Source organism: Megalops cyprinoides, chromosome 1, assembly GCF_013368585.1.
Source record: "Megalops cyprinoides isolate fMegCyp1 chromosome 1, fMegCyp1.pri, whole genome shotgun sequence".
In the NCBI taxonomy this organism is placed as follows: domain Eukaryota; kingdom Metazoa; phylum Chordata; class Actinopteri; order Elopiformes; family Megalopidae; genus Megalops; species Megalops cyprinoides.
The window spans coordinates 36,318,598-36,332,483 of NC_050583.1; the positions used below are offsets into that span (position 1 = coordinate 36,318,598).

A 13,886-nucleotide genomic window follows, 5' to 3' on the forward strand; every position below is an offset into this window, starting at 1 on the left:
CCGGATATGGAAATGAACGAATCAGTGAGTCAAAGATTCGATTCATTTTATTGCACTGAACGAAAGGAACCGAGTCACTTTAAAGAATCGTTTTTGAACAAAACTACCATGGACTGCCCACTTATCATGTATTCATCAAGCAAGCCCCACCTCCAATAACCTTTGGAAACAGGAAGTTCTTAATATCCTTTTGTTTCACGTTAATTTGCAAGTTCATTGAAGAGGGTGTTCGCTGAGAACGCACACTGACATAAATTTCAGTGAAAAAAATCAATTTAAGATATTTAAATAATAATTTAAGACTAGCCTACTGCTTCTCCGCTGATTTGTAGGCTACAAACATGAAAAAAAAACTTGTTTACAACCAAACATAAAAAAACTATCAAAATATCTTTCAATGGCTATTGACATCAGCCATTCTCCATCCAAGATTTGTTTCGTTAACTCTTTATCACTTTGATGCCCTTGAGATGTAATGTGAGTAGAAACAGTTTTTCCAGCGTTTTTTTTTTTTTTTGCCAGTATGTACGGCTAACGGTCTTGTACATGCTTTTAAGTTCTGCAGCAAGAGCCCGGATAGCTCAGTCGGTAGAGCATCAGACTTTTAATCTGAGGGTCCAGGGTTCAAGTCCCTGTTCGGGCGGCCAATGTTTTTTTTCTTGTACTGGATTACGTTGGATTTCAAGATTCATCCGTTCTTGTATTTATCATATGGACACGCTAAAACCGTATGTAGAACTTAGTCAGCGAAAATTTAAACTTTAAAATGGGTGGGAGCAGACAGATTTAATTATTTTGCTAGTCGCGTTCACACGTAATCTCTAAACAGTCTTTCCAAAGTTATTACAACTATTATGCCCTGTAGGCTATGTTATGTTGCGTTTACCGGGTGTCGTCTCCTGCACCCAAAAACGAATATGTACAGCAGTATGACAATCCGTTTTATTCTTGATTTAACCCTGATCTCGTGATATCAACAACAGGTATATTGAAAGCACCATGCTTTTCCTTTTGATCGCATGACATATCGTAACACCAATTAGGATACTTCGTAATCAATGTTGCTTCATTTGAACGTAGTTACATTCAGATACGTGTCATATATTCACTGAATAATATTACAAAAAAGGCTAGGTGGTTGTATTTTTCTCAGTCATCCGGTGGACATTTTAAGATGCAGCTAGCCTAGTTACGCAACAAAAATGTATGCGTCTCCGTTACTGTGCTCTCTATGTCACTTCAACGGTCATCGTAACTCAACGTTCCATGAGCCATGAGAGGACTCACAAAGCTGAATATATCAACCAAACTAGCAATAAATCTAGCAAAATAAGTTAGCTGACAAGCTTGTAGATAGTTTGCTAAAATAGATAACTATCAGCTAACATTATCTCGAACACTTCTAAGCAGCCATGTCTTTTCTAATCATCATGCGCATTTTAACTGACAAGCCCTAATGTGAAGCGGTATTGTGTAAGGGAGGAATCCAAGAAACGTAAAAGTGTGTAAAAGTGTTGTGCATGTGGGAATGAAATAGGAACAGTTTTCTCTGAACAGACCCCGCTCCTTCCATTTAATTCGGTCATCATTTTGCTTCCGAATGCTTCAACGTTTTTTTTCCACGCAAGTGGTACAGAAAGCAAATTAACTCCAGTTAACTGGTTTCCCTCCTTCCCCGTTTTGACTTCCTCCTCATTATCTGTTCAGCTGCTCCCTTACATTTTCTTACTTTAGCTCCTATGGCCCCTTCTACATGTGCCCTGTCCATGTGCTTTTGCTTATGCCGCTCCCACTATATTTCCTCCCGATTCTTCTTTCGCTGTACATACAAATCATTCTGGGCATTTCATAACATCATGCAGGACTCTCACGCACCCCGTATAGTGTTTTTTAGGTGAATGTCACTGCACCTCTCCAGTTGCTGTACACTAAGTTTAGGCAGACCAATGAAATGTGAAGGGTCATGACAGACCGATAAATACAGCCTTGCCTGGGCAGGACAGCGTCGCGGACTCTGCCCGGATCTTTCTCTCTCTCTCACCCAGCCTCTAGGAGTCGGTCCATCCCTCCACCTCTTCTCTCCTATACAAAGGTAGATATAAAGATTTATGTGGATTCTGTTTAATTCATGTGCATATGTATCGTAGTTTCTATAAGCGATCGTCTGCAAATTCAACCCTTTTATCCCCACAAGCATTGTAATTATTATCATTAATTGAAAGTGTTGTAAGTAACCTATTAGTCCCATCAACTATCTGTCCTGTTTGTGGGCTTTTTAGGGGGTTCACGGAGGGGTGGTGCTGTACACTCTGTTTCTGTATTCATCTTTATATGTTAAAATTAAACTAATAATTTGGAACATCTAAGATCCTCTTGGCCTGGCAGATACATGGTGCAATTGAAAGATAAATAATGTATCCAATTTAAATTATGTACTTCACATACAAACACAGACTGGGTGCAGCCTGGAGACAAGTGTTTAAGGAACTTTATGTGAAGTCAGTTTAGGCAGTCAACGTGCAAATGACTTTCTGTACTGAATTCTGTACTTAATTTTGAGTCCTCACCGTGCGCATTACTAGCGTTATTGTTCTCACTGCAACTCCGAACACCAAACACCTTTATATGTAAACACTGAACTTTTGAGAGGGTGACAGAGCTGAATAAAGGGAGTGGTACGTGAATGTGTGAAACGTCGCAAGTAAGAAAGACCGGAGAAAGTGAAAGTGAGAAATGTCCTGAAAGACCTGTCTGTACGTCTGCAGAAGCGAGACAGAAAGAATCGGGGGGAGAGGATTAGAAACAGTGACGTACAGAAGTGAACATCACTGGAGAGGACATATATCTGTAGAAACTGAGAAGAATAAGAATACTGTACTAACACGGAAAACACATTTTTTTACTCTTTCCTCAATCAATATGTCAAACTCGCGAAAGTTTACCGTATCGCGTTGGTGGTATAGTGGTTAGCATAGCTGCCTTCCAAGCAGTTGACCCGGGTTCGATTCCCGGCCAACGCAAAACGCTGTTTTCATTTTCTTAGGATGTTATCATTTCCAACAACTTCATACTTATTACTAATTATGTGCTCCACATACGAAAGTGTATTAATGTTCTTCCATAACTCACTACTAGTATTAAGCCTTAGCCAACAACAACACTTTACAGGCTAACTTATAATGATACGTTGTAAGACAGCGCTGAGAAAACTAAAATCAGCTGCAACAAAATATCGGTCCGTGTGGCATGTATGCACGTATTGCACTCAGATAATCAGCCCCGCTGTTCGGAAAATGCGACTCTCTCCTTTTCGTTATCACGCGCCCAAGCAGAATTCCAGATTTAATCATGAAACCACCTCCTTTTTGCCCTTATTTATCAACCACCACTGCAAGCACTCATTTCGCTGCTCCTTTGTGGTGTTGTCACATAGCTCTGTGTACGTATGCGAGGAACCTCCGTGATCTCCGACGTGTTTGCGAAACTCCTCCTTCCGTTTTTTCGGTTCAGAATTTGCCTCTGAGTACGTTGAAAAAAAATGAACTTTTGCGGCGGATTTCGGAGAGACCGTATGCATTGTGTGGCCGGAAATTGAATGGCATTGGAAAAACGAATTAGCTAACAGGCTGTTTCTTTCAATTCAGTTACTTGACTATGTTGATAGTCAAATTGTGTAATTGTATAATTTAAAAAGATTAGCTAGCTTAACACATTGTGAATCTGAGTAATGTCATTCTGCTAAAAAAAAAATGGCTACCCTATAGGCTACACCACCTAGATCGAAGTTAAATAAAAGTGAGAGAGTTCATTAAACATATTTTGAAGAGGGAATTTGCATAATCAGGCAACCTTTTGCATATATCAATAGATAACAGTGTCTAATTGGCTTTCACTATCGACATAAACATTGTGTTTTAACCAATAATCTTAAGAAACACAGATCATCTTTAATGGGTGGAGAAAACTTTTATCTCCTCCCATTGTACCGCTGTGATTTTCCTCCATAAATTGCCGCTCATGCAGTGGCGTTTTGATCCATCCATAAAGAAGTGCATTTCCTTGCATTGAACACTAGAGGGCTTATTGCGTATATTATACGGAATTACGGACACCAAACAAAACTGTGTGGAAACGAGGCGTCGGTCCCGTGTCGTGTATTTTCCTCAGACAGTAAAGGTTGTAATATCTCACATCTTAACTGCCCGCGTGGAAAGCAGTGTCACATTCACTCCAGTATCGCATACAATATAACATTTGGTCTTACCGCGAGAAAATGTCTTGTCACACTTGTTCAGTATTCAAAACAATTTTTTTAAAAACACATTCACACACACACGGGCGCGCACACACACGGAGTGCACTACTACACTGATGGATCAACAACAACACGTTTATAAACACAACAGCAATACTTTACATAGAAGTTGAAGTATTTTGTTCAAATACAGTTAGTGGTGGATTCAAGGCCATCATTAACCAGCTCTCCCTGTGTCAGTTTTAAAGTCTTCTTCTTTTCACCATGTTTTCTTGGGAAAGACATATCGGAAAGCTAAAATAATAGTGCTCCCAATCTCTCTTACATCTCAAGCACACTTTGAAGGCAATGGTTCTATTGAAAGTGTTGGTACAATACTGCTTCATTGTACATTTGCCAAGTGAACATACGTACACCCTGTACAATATTAACTCATGGAGACTGAGGAAGATTAATTGCTTCCATGGACCATTTTCTCCTCCATTTGTGGTGTTGAAGTACTTTAGGGTTATTCTCTGCTCTCCAATCTCTCTGCAGAATCAGAATGCCTCACGCTTACCCTTTCCTCAGCCCTGAGCAGAAGAAGGAGCTCAGTGATATTGCTCAGAGGATTGTTGCACCTGGCAAGGGAATTCTTGCTGCTGATGAGTCAACAGGTAGACAGCGTAAAATCATTCTGCAGTGATATATTGAAGTGACACTACACATGAAAGATATCCTTCAAGCCGTTCAATACGCACAGTATTGTTTCCCTCTGCAAATCAAATATTACTTGTCAAATAAAGAAACAATTTGATAAAGGTAAAATGAATTAACGAAATACCCACATACTAATATATATCGCTGCCACACAAGTGATTTATTAAGCAATATGGAAATTTTCCATGTTTGCCTTGCACCTGAGGAACTTCAGATGTGCATATGGTTTTGTGAAATCCACATAAAGGGCACCTTACAAGAGTAACTTGCACATACGCAAAGAATAGTGTTACTATGCTAGTGCTATGCTAGTAACATACTGGTGATAAAGTCTTACATTGTATGTAGTCAAAATTGCACAATAGTGTAAGTATATGACAGTAACAATTTCTTGCGTATACACACTGCTGTCATAACAGCAAAATATCATACGGTACACATATTATCTAGTATTGGCAATCCTGACAGTGCATTCACACATAACAAACATTTTAATACAACAAACTTCACTCAGGATTTGGGGTGATCAGGAGCTACAGTGAATACAGTAAGCAGTACGATACAGTAAATTAGCATGAATGATGTAGTAAATATGATGTTGACTCACTGGAACATCATTAGAAATTGTGGGTTATATACAACAAAAGGTGCCCTTTAACACAGGTTACCTAAAGGTAAGCAGCAATGTATGGTGTATACAGTGTATTTTTTTCCCTGTAAGCATCTGTCTTGCTCTTCCCCTCTCTTTAGGAAGTGTTGCCAAGCGCTTCCAGAGCATCAATGCTGAGAACACAGAGGAGAACAGGAGGCTGTACAGGCAGCTGCTGTTCACTGCTGATGAACGTGTCAACTCCTGCATCGGTGGTGTCATCTTCTTCCATGAGACCCTGTATCAGAAGACTGATGATGGCAAGCTGTTCCCCCAGCTCATCAAGGAGAGAGGCATGGTAGTGGGAATCAAAGTCGACAAGGGTGTGGTCCCCCTGGCCGGCACGAACGGAGAGACCACCACCCAGGGTGAGACATCTGCCCTTCTTGTCACTCCTGCCCACTCACCATCTCTTACTCACACCCCTCCAACCTCTTTCTTAGTATGACTGTTGTCTTGCTCTTTCTCTAAGGTCTGGATGGGCTGTATGAGCGTTGCGCTCAGTACAAGAAGGAGGGTGCTGACTTTGCCAAGTGGCGCTGCGTGCTAAAGATCACTCCCACCACCCCATCCCGCCTGGCCATCATTGAGAATGCCAATGTCCTGGCCAGATATGCCAGCATCTGCCAGATGGTGAGAGAGTGAGAGTGCAGGAGTTTTCTGAATGAATATTAAGCAGTGAGGCAGAACACAGATTGTCTAGCATCAGCAGTTACCTCATGGGTTAGTTAAAGGGAGGTATGACTCTTCTCAATACCTCCTTCTTGACTTTCTGTTGTCTCCCAGTCAGTTTAAAAACAGGTTTTGCTTAGGACCTTTGGAAGTACAGCCCACAAGCCTCATTGTTTGCAAGAACATGAACCTCTGAAAAGTATAAGGACAAAAATTAATGAACCAGTGTAGTTTTGCTTAACTTGACATTTAGAAATTTATAAAGGAACAACACAGACTGGTTAGATTTTAATAATGAACTCCAATCCTCAGCATGGCATCGTCCCAATTGTGGAGCCTGAAATTCTCCCTGATGGAGACCATGACCTGAAGCGCTGCCAGTATGTCACTGAGAAGGTTCTGGCTGCCGTCTATAAGGCCCTGTCCGACCACCACGTTTACCTGGAGGGCACCTTGCTGAAGCCCAACATGGTGACAGCTGGACACTCCTGCCCACACAAATATACTCCTCAAGAGATCGCCATGGCCACCGTCACCGCCCTGCGTCGCACTGTGCCCCCTGCAGTCCCCGGTGAGAAGCACACGCTCTAAGCTAAATAACATGCACAGACACTGAGCTGTACCCATCTTCCGATATTTAACCAACTATATGAGGTGGATGCTCCAGAGCACCTAGTGGTATGAACACAGTGCATTCCTCAATTTCCCCTTCTTTTCCTTTCTCAGGCATTACCTTCCTGTCTGGAGGCCAGAGTGAAGAGGAGGCCACCATCAACCTGAATGCCATGAACCAGTGCCCTCTGCACAGGCCCTGGGCACTCACCTTCTCCTATGGCCGTGCCCTGCAGGCCTCTGCTCTTAAGGCCTGGGGTGGAAAGAAGGAGAATGGCCATGCTTGCCAGGAAGAGTACATCAAGAGGGCTATGGTATGCACACAGTCACAGGAATTACTAGATCATCAAACTATAGTCTTTTTGTCTTGAACACCTGTCATTGCATTTTCAAACAGTGTAATGAATTATCCAGTCTGTCCTTAATTATGCTCTGTTTTTTCTCTTCCATCTCTTCTACAGAACAACAGCCAGGCTGCTGTTGGTAAATATGTTTCTACTGGCGATCAAGGCTCTGCTGCTGGCGAATCCCTCTTTGTGGCTAACCATGCCTATTAAACATAACGACACATACCTCCATATAACTCTGCCAATCTTCACAGCGACCACACACCCTCTAGTTCTTGAACTTGTCACACTACTTTAAACCAAATACCTCTTCTTCTGTATTTGTGATATTACTTTCCTGTCTAGTGAGAGAGAAATACTTGTCACCTTTTTCCAGCGCTACAGCCTTTGCCTGAGAGAGCAGATTCTGAAAACATGCACCCCCATTTGCTGCCTCTCCCCGTTTGTGTTTCTCAGCACCTCTTCCCAGGTGCAGGAGTCCCTCACCTTTGTGATGTCACTTCATGTTTTCCAACACATGCCTTCTCTGGTCTGTAACAACTGCAGGATGGAATATATTATTGCAGTATAAGCACTGGAAATAAATATTCCCCCACATCAGCTGCTTTTCAAGTACTTCTTACAGTGTGATTTCTACTGTTTTTTCATGGAACATAAGATTAAGCAAAAAGACAATGATAGAACTGCTTTTGTCTTTTCTGACTACACACGAAAATACTATCAGGAAAATATAAAAACTGCAATCCCTATCTAGTAATTTTTAATATGTAGGTATGTGTCACAGAGAAATGAAGATTAACAAAATCAACGTGACTGATGTTGTCCAGGAACCAGGTTACTTGATAATTTACATTTGAGGATTAAATTTAAACTTGTATGGCATTTTAAAGTATTTTTATTTTCCCCTTTGACATTTTGAGCTTAGGTGTTGGTATGTGGGTTTCTGAATACCAGAAACATAGACAGAACAGCTGGGTTCAGCTGACAATGATTATCATGTCCTCCCACTGCCTAAACTTCCTATGCCAGTCTTCAGACAGACAGAAGGCATTAGCTTGCTTTGCAGATTTCCAAAAAGCATCTCAGTCCATTTTACATGGAGGGTTAATTTACAAATTTATTGAAAGTGGTGCAGGGAATAAAACATTTACATCAATTTACACGGAGAATAGGAGTGATATCAAGATTGGAAACAAATTTCAGCACTTTTCCTCATCTACATCAATGGCTTGTTAACTGGTAATTGGTAACTGATAATTGGTAATCGACAGTCAAAGACTCCCTTAATGTTCAGAATCTTTTACATTGTTCCCTCAGCCAGAAGCCCAGGGTGCTGTTCCAGCCAGAATCTCAGCACATGGTATTATTGTAGAAAAGTGTGGTGTTGCTGGTCAGACAGATATGGCATATGTAGTTTTCTTGACCTTTTAAGTAGTTCTGTGAGGGTTATTCAACAGTTTTGCACATATTACTGCAATTTTCAATTGATTTTAAAGATTTTATAACTATTCTTTAACATCAAAGAAAATGAAAATGCAAAATCACTGGAAGACAAACTGGCCTTTGCTGCTTTTGTATTCTAGATTACATTTGTGCCACACAAATATGATGTAGGGAGGTTCACATCCAGGGTTGAGTTTTGACAGGATCGTACATTTTGATACCTACTGTGTTGATTAGTTGACTCAAAGTTAATGAGGCTTTGCACTGCTGGAGATATATCTAGAATTCTTCACAACTAAAAGTCTTCAGAATGTTGGGTATTAGAAGCAATGACATGGTTTTATTTCCCATTAGCTTCTGAACATTCCAATACCTCTTATCTGCTTGGCACTTTGCGTACATCATAAACAATCAAGGATTAAGGTAGATCATTTTTTTTTTGATGAAGCCTGCAATGACAGTTCATTTGCCAAGTTAAACCCATTTGTTATCAGTGGTGTTATCATTCACAAACAGTTCAAAGCACATGAAATTCTTTGTGATATGCCCAGTTTTCACATACACATCGAATTAGTGGGCTCATTAGATTTATGTTTGGGTATCTGTATGTTTTTTTGAAACTTGCATAATGCAATAAAGATAATTCACAGTGCATAAATTTCTGCTAGACTTCAAGTTGTGGATCTGTGACACTATCATTTGTCCCAAATGAATGAACATATGCATAGCTAGAACATCTCAGCTGTGGTCTCTAAATATATGTAGCATGTCAAGAAGGTTCCTGTTCTGGCCTTCTGCTTGTAGATATGTTTAAGTTTGCATTCTTTGTTTACTGTCGGTTATTTATAGCAATGACAGATGTATTTATGGCAATGACAGGTGCTATACTGTATATGGCTGCCTGACATTCCAAACATCTCAAAAACTGAGTGTCTTGTTTCAGACGGATGTGCACATAAATCAATTTATGGACTCAAATACATTAATCAATTCGGATCATGCTTGACTGCACCACTGAAGAGGTTCTTGGGTGACACATTGTTTTATTACTTTGTGGCATACAGTTAGATGCGTAAAAAAAAATAAATTGGTAATCCACTTAAAAACATTTTGGTCTCACACATAACATACTACAATGCACAATGGAGTATCTGATAATCAGGAAATGCCATTTAGAATGTGAAACAGTAAAGCTCCTTTCACACCCTATATATTGATAAAGACTGTGCAGTTGTGCAGTTTAGCTAAATAACTGGATGTCAATCTACATGGCAGGAAAAAGTATTTAATAAGTAGTATATACTTGCAGCTCTCATTATCATGTCAGCAACTAATTAAATTAACTGATTTACCATTTAGTAATGATTAAATTTATTTGTTTTATCATTTTGTTTGTTTACCTGTTAATTTATTCTTGCATATACTCTGAGATTTATTTACATATTATTCATAATTTTGTAAGCTTGATCTGCCATAATGTCATTGATTTAGTGGGGTCAAACAAGCAACTTTGATTTATTGTGATTAAAAAAACAAGGTTTTAAACTGAATAGTACGTATTCATATATACTTTATATTATTCCCTCTGAGTGCATGTGCAATGGCCATTGCCAGCAAGGGGAGAGTCAAGATCCATGTGGGAGCAACCAAACTGGAGCTATTGGTGCAACTGAAGCTGCTGTCTGGATTAGTGCCAGCAGAAGTGAAGGTCACAAACTCAGCAGTTGATCCCACTGTGTCTGTGAGCCACTCCTGGAATGTGGAGACCCTTGCATACACCTCAGAGATATTGGGAGTGGCACATGGAACCCCAAAACTGGTTATACCAGCTTGGACCCACACTGAGCCCTGGTTACATTGCAGAGGACCTCCTGAATCTCCCTGGGGACAGGAAGAGAAAAATAGTATATGGGTTGTCAAAAAACTGTGATTAAAAAAAAATCAGAATCAAAGCTGAATGTGTGAAATGCCATTACTGGACACTGACATAGTGTGTACCTACCTGACATATACCCTTGTTCTCCCGACCAGCACAAATCATGTTTTCAGTGATTTGTGCATCCTTGATAGACTGATACTGACACGTGCACTGTCTATTCCCAATGACAGGCACCTCAACCTCCTGGAGGCTCCTGGGTGATGGCAAAGGTACTGAAAAGTATAATATGGAAATGGAAAGGAAATGAAAGATGTGTCCCCACTCTGCGTACTCCTTTTGTTTTGCCTCAGGAACAGATAATGTATTCATCATTTCATTGCAGGGTGGAAAACACTAAAGAAGAAAGTTTGGGAATATTGTCCTGAAAGGAAAAAATAGCCCTTCTTTCATAAAATGATATACTATGAGACAAGTTTTCTGATGTACACACATATTGGCTAATGATTAGTCACAATTGCAGATTTGCAGTTAAAAAAAGAAATATTTTTATGAATGTCTAACACATTTTTTACATATCAAAATTAGTTGTCGCAGTATAACCCGTTGATTGATAAACTGTGATTTTCACTTAATTCCTAAAGCACATAACCATTTTAAGGATCTTTTCCTGTATCCCTTACTTTTGCTTCCTTTTCATCAAGCCATTTTTCACCCATCACAGATTTTCCATTTGTGGCCCCTGTGTAGTTTTTTTCTATCCACTGAATGACAGAACATTACTTTATATCTTTACCTTCTTTTCCAATGTTTCCCCATCCAGTGGCCCAGCACTTGGTGTTACTGTGGAAGATGCTGGCACTGCTGGCCAGACAGATTGGCTGAATGTAGTTTGTGAAGCTGACAGAACTGCTCAGCTTCATTAGGGCAATGTCATTGTTGAATAAGGTGTTATTATATTGAGGATGGCGGATGATGACCTGCACTTTCCTGGACACTTCATTGGGGTTGGCATTTGTGTTTGAAACATCCTGAGTCTGTCGCCCTAGATATAAGGTCCAATCACTGAGACTAGTGGTGCTGTAATAATGGAAATGCACAGTTATTTACAGATGCAATGTTGTGCATCATTACTGGTCACCAGCTAAAAGCTACCACTTGTTTTATTATATTTGCAAAGGATTATACTCATGTGAATGCATTTCATTTTTTCTTGCAGTTTCATTTTCAATACTATATTCATGAATATCACTGCAAGCTTTTCAATACTTTCAGTGAACAAACAGCAGTGTGCTTCACACTAACATATATCAGGATGTTTTGTCTGTAAGCCTGTTAAGCATCCATTGCTACAAGCTGCTCACTAGTGCCTCATTTCAATAGTCAACTAAAGGCCAACAATAGAGATGCACCTGAGAAACAGGGCATTTCACTCTCCACAATTCTAAAAGATCGGGAGAATTTCATGAAGAACAAAGCAGTGGGAAAACAAGTGTTACCCTCCAAGGCACTTATATGACATATTGTTGGTCACACTGCTGCATCTTGCACTGGAACAGTCAGTCATGTACTTGTGGAATGTCACTTAGTGATTGTGTTTTATTTATTAAATCATTCATTATTAATCCCTAATCACTTCAAACCCTACCACTGCCCAGTCTAAATTGTGGATTATTAACTAATTATTATTGATTGACAGACTGATCACTTTCCCAAACAAATGTTTGCTCACTGATATACCTTGCTGGCATCATCCATATTTATCCGGTACACAAATTACACTAGGAGAAAATGAATTGATGCCTTTTCATTATATATTAAACGTTCTGCTGTTTTCCAGAGGTTGCTCAACCACACTTTCCCCAGGCCAGCTCATAAATTTCCAGTTTTTTGCAGCTGGTACATTAACATTTTTGTCATCCAGCAGTCACTCTCATCTAGATCAGTGTTTCTCAACCCTCTCCTGGAGGGCCCCCTGCCCTGCATGTTTTAGATCTCTCCCTGCTCCAACACAGCTGATTTAAACGATCACTTTGTTATTAGGCAGCTTCAGGAGTTCATAATAACGAGTCGATCATTTGAATCAGCTGTGTTGGAGCAGGGACAGATCTAAAACATGCAGGGCAGGGGGCCCTCCAGGAGAGGGTTGAGAAACACTGATCTAGAGTGACTCCCAAAGTTGCAAAGTTAAGCACAAAGTGCATCACAACACAGCAACACAAAACATTACCCAAAAAAGGATGTTGCCCACCACACAAAGGATTCAGTTTTATACTCTGTTTTTCACTTTACCTTTGAATGCAATGCGCGGCAGTCATGACCCACTGGCTGCTGATCAGGGTTCCTCCACAGGTGTGGCTGCCTCTTATGTGCAAACTGACCTGCCATGGCCAAGATCCTGCAGGGGCATCCTGCCCCCCCACTATCCTGGTATTGAGAGGTGACCTTCCACAGACTTGTGTGTGTTGGGAAGGGGGGTCAAAAACAAGAGAGTTTAGTGGTTGCCATACTGCTTTGTTTCCGTATTTGTTGAATTTATCAGAGGATTGTCATTTACTCTCATGAGTGTAAACTACTTCCTCCCAAGACTGTGCTTACTGTAGAACTGGTTTGTAAATGCGCCTCTTCAGGTGAGAGATAACAATTGCGCGCATCCAGTTCACTCAGGTTTCACATTAGCCCCAACATTAATACACTGAGCACAAACTGAGGCAATTGATTCATGGGGGCATATGTGAAAGCACCTTAAGAAAGGTCAGAGAAAAGATTTAATCATCATTGGCCTTGACAGTTTTTGAGAAATTCACCTTGTCCAGTTTAGACATTACAAACAGTCTTAGAAAGACATTACTCTTACCATTTGATGTCTGGGCATGTGAATCTGAAAAAGAACTCATGAGAATATAATGTGACAGTTTAAGAGAAGTCGTTCTTAAGATATTCAAGACTTGTATTTGAGGATGTACTTCAAATGACAAAGTTTTATCTGTGTAGATAGATAATTGTTCCTTTTCTCTGAAATACAGCATCCCCTGTAATTAACAGCAAACACCCAAAGAAACTTACATTTCACAGAGATGCTGAGGGCAAAATGAAGAATCCAACTAGTCCAGAAAGCCATGGTGTGCATAAAGCCTGAAACTCAAAGTGAAACTTACTATACCTTTTATTTTCTTCCCACTCTCTTTGTCCCGCCTTCATCTGACAACACGCAGTTCATAATACGCCTAAGTGTTTTCTTTGCTACACCCTACTCTGACCACTCCTGTCTGTCTGGCAGCCATCATTTTTTACTTTCATTTGCCACATTATTGTATCCCTTTGTATCCCTAC

General features: G+C 40.2%; 2 protein-coding genes and 2 non-coding genes across 5 annotated transcripts; 3 read left to right on the forward strand and 1 right to left on the reverse strand.

Annotated features, from left to right (window-relative positions):
- Nucleotides 1-418: 418 nt before the first annotated feature.
- Nucleotides 419-7,824, forward strand: aldoab (aldolase a, fructose-bisphosphate, b). 2 transcript variants are annotated; one of them, XM_036546354.1, is made up of 8 exons: nt 419-477; nt 1,999-2,092; nt 4,793-4,911; nt 5,705-5,971; nt 6,076-6,236; nt 6,588-6,846; nt 7,002-7,201; nt 7,349-7,824. In XM_036546354.1, exons 3-8 carry the CDS (start codon nt 4,800-4,802, stop codon nt 7,442-7,444), a joined length of 1,095 nt encoding a protein of 364 aa, XP_036402247.1. In that variant the 5' UTR covers nt 419-477; nt 1,999-2,092; nt 4,793-4,799; the 3' UTR covers nt 7,445-7,824. The 2 variants fall into 2 exon arrangements, with proteins under 2 accessions (XP_036402247.1, XP_036402237.1); XM_036546344.1 differs by lacking the exon at nt 419-477 and adding an exon at nt 632-728.
- Nucleotides 571-643, forward strand: trnak-uuu. The gene has a single exon. It is a non-coding gene; the product is annotated as a tRNA-Lys (tRNA).
- Nucleotides 2,949-3,020, forward strand: trnag-ucc. The gene has a single exon. It is a non-coding gene; the product is annotated as a tRNA-Gly (tRNA).
- Nucleotides 7,825-10,137: 2,313 nt separating the features above from the next.
- On the reverse strand, nt 10,138-13,685 carry zgc:123217 (uncharacterized protein LOC641414 homolog). The gene is made up of 6 exons (XM_036546808.1): nt 13,620-13,685; nt 13,411-13,434; nt 12,846-13,008; nt 11,350-11,633; nt 10,680-10,828; nt 10,138-10,558 (listed from the first exon to the last, which is right to left on the reverse strand). Exons 1-6 carry the CDS (start codon nt 13,681-13,683, stop codon nt 10,238-10,240), a joined length of 1,005 nt encoding a protein of 334 aa, XP_036402701.1. The 5' UTR covers nt 13,684-13,685; the 3' UTR covers nt 10,138-10,237.
- Between the last annotated feature and the right edge of the window lie 201 nt (nt 13,686-13,886).

Bases quoted from the DNA above. Each gene is read 5' to 3' on its own strand.
- zgc:123217 (XM_036546808.1), bottom strand. From the start codon at position 13,683: ATGCACACCATGGCTTTCTGGACTAGTTGGATTCTTCATTTTGCCCTC. The intron at 13,009-13,410 runs GTAAGAGTAATG...AACACACACAAG, and splicing joins ACATGCCCAGACATCAAATG to TCTGTGGAAGGTCACCTCTC. The intron at 10,559-10,679 runs GTAGGTACACAC...TCCTGTCCCCAG, and splicing joins AGAACAAGGGTATATGTCAG to GGAGATTCAGGAGGTCCTCT.
- aldoab (XM_036546354.1), top strand. From the start codon at position 4,800: ATGCCTCACGCTTACCCTTTCCTCAGCCCTGAGCAGAAGAAGGAGCTC. The intron at 6,237-6,587 runs GTGAGAGAGTGA...TCCAATCCTCAG, and splicing joins ATGCCAGCATCTGCCAGATG to CATGGCATCGTCCCAATTGT. The intron at 7,202-7,348 runs GTATGCACACAG...TCTCTTCTACAG, and splicing joins AGTACATCAAGAGGGCTATG to AACAACAGCCAGGCTGCTGT.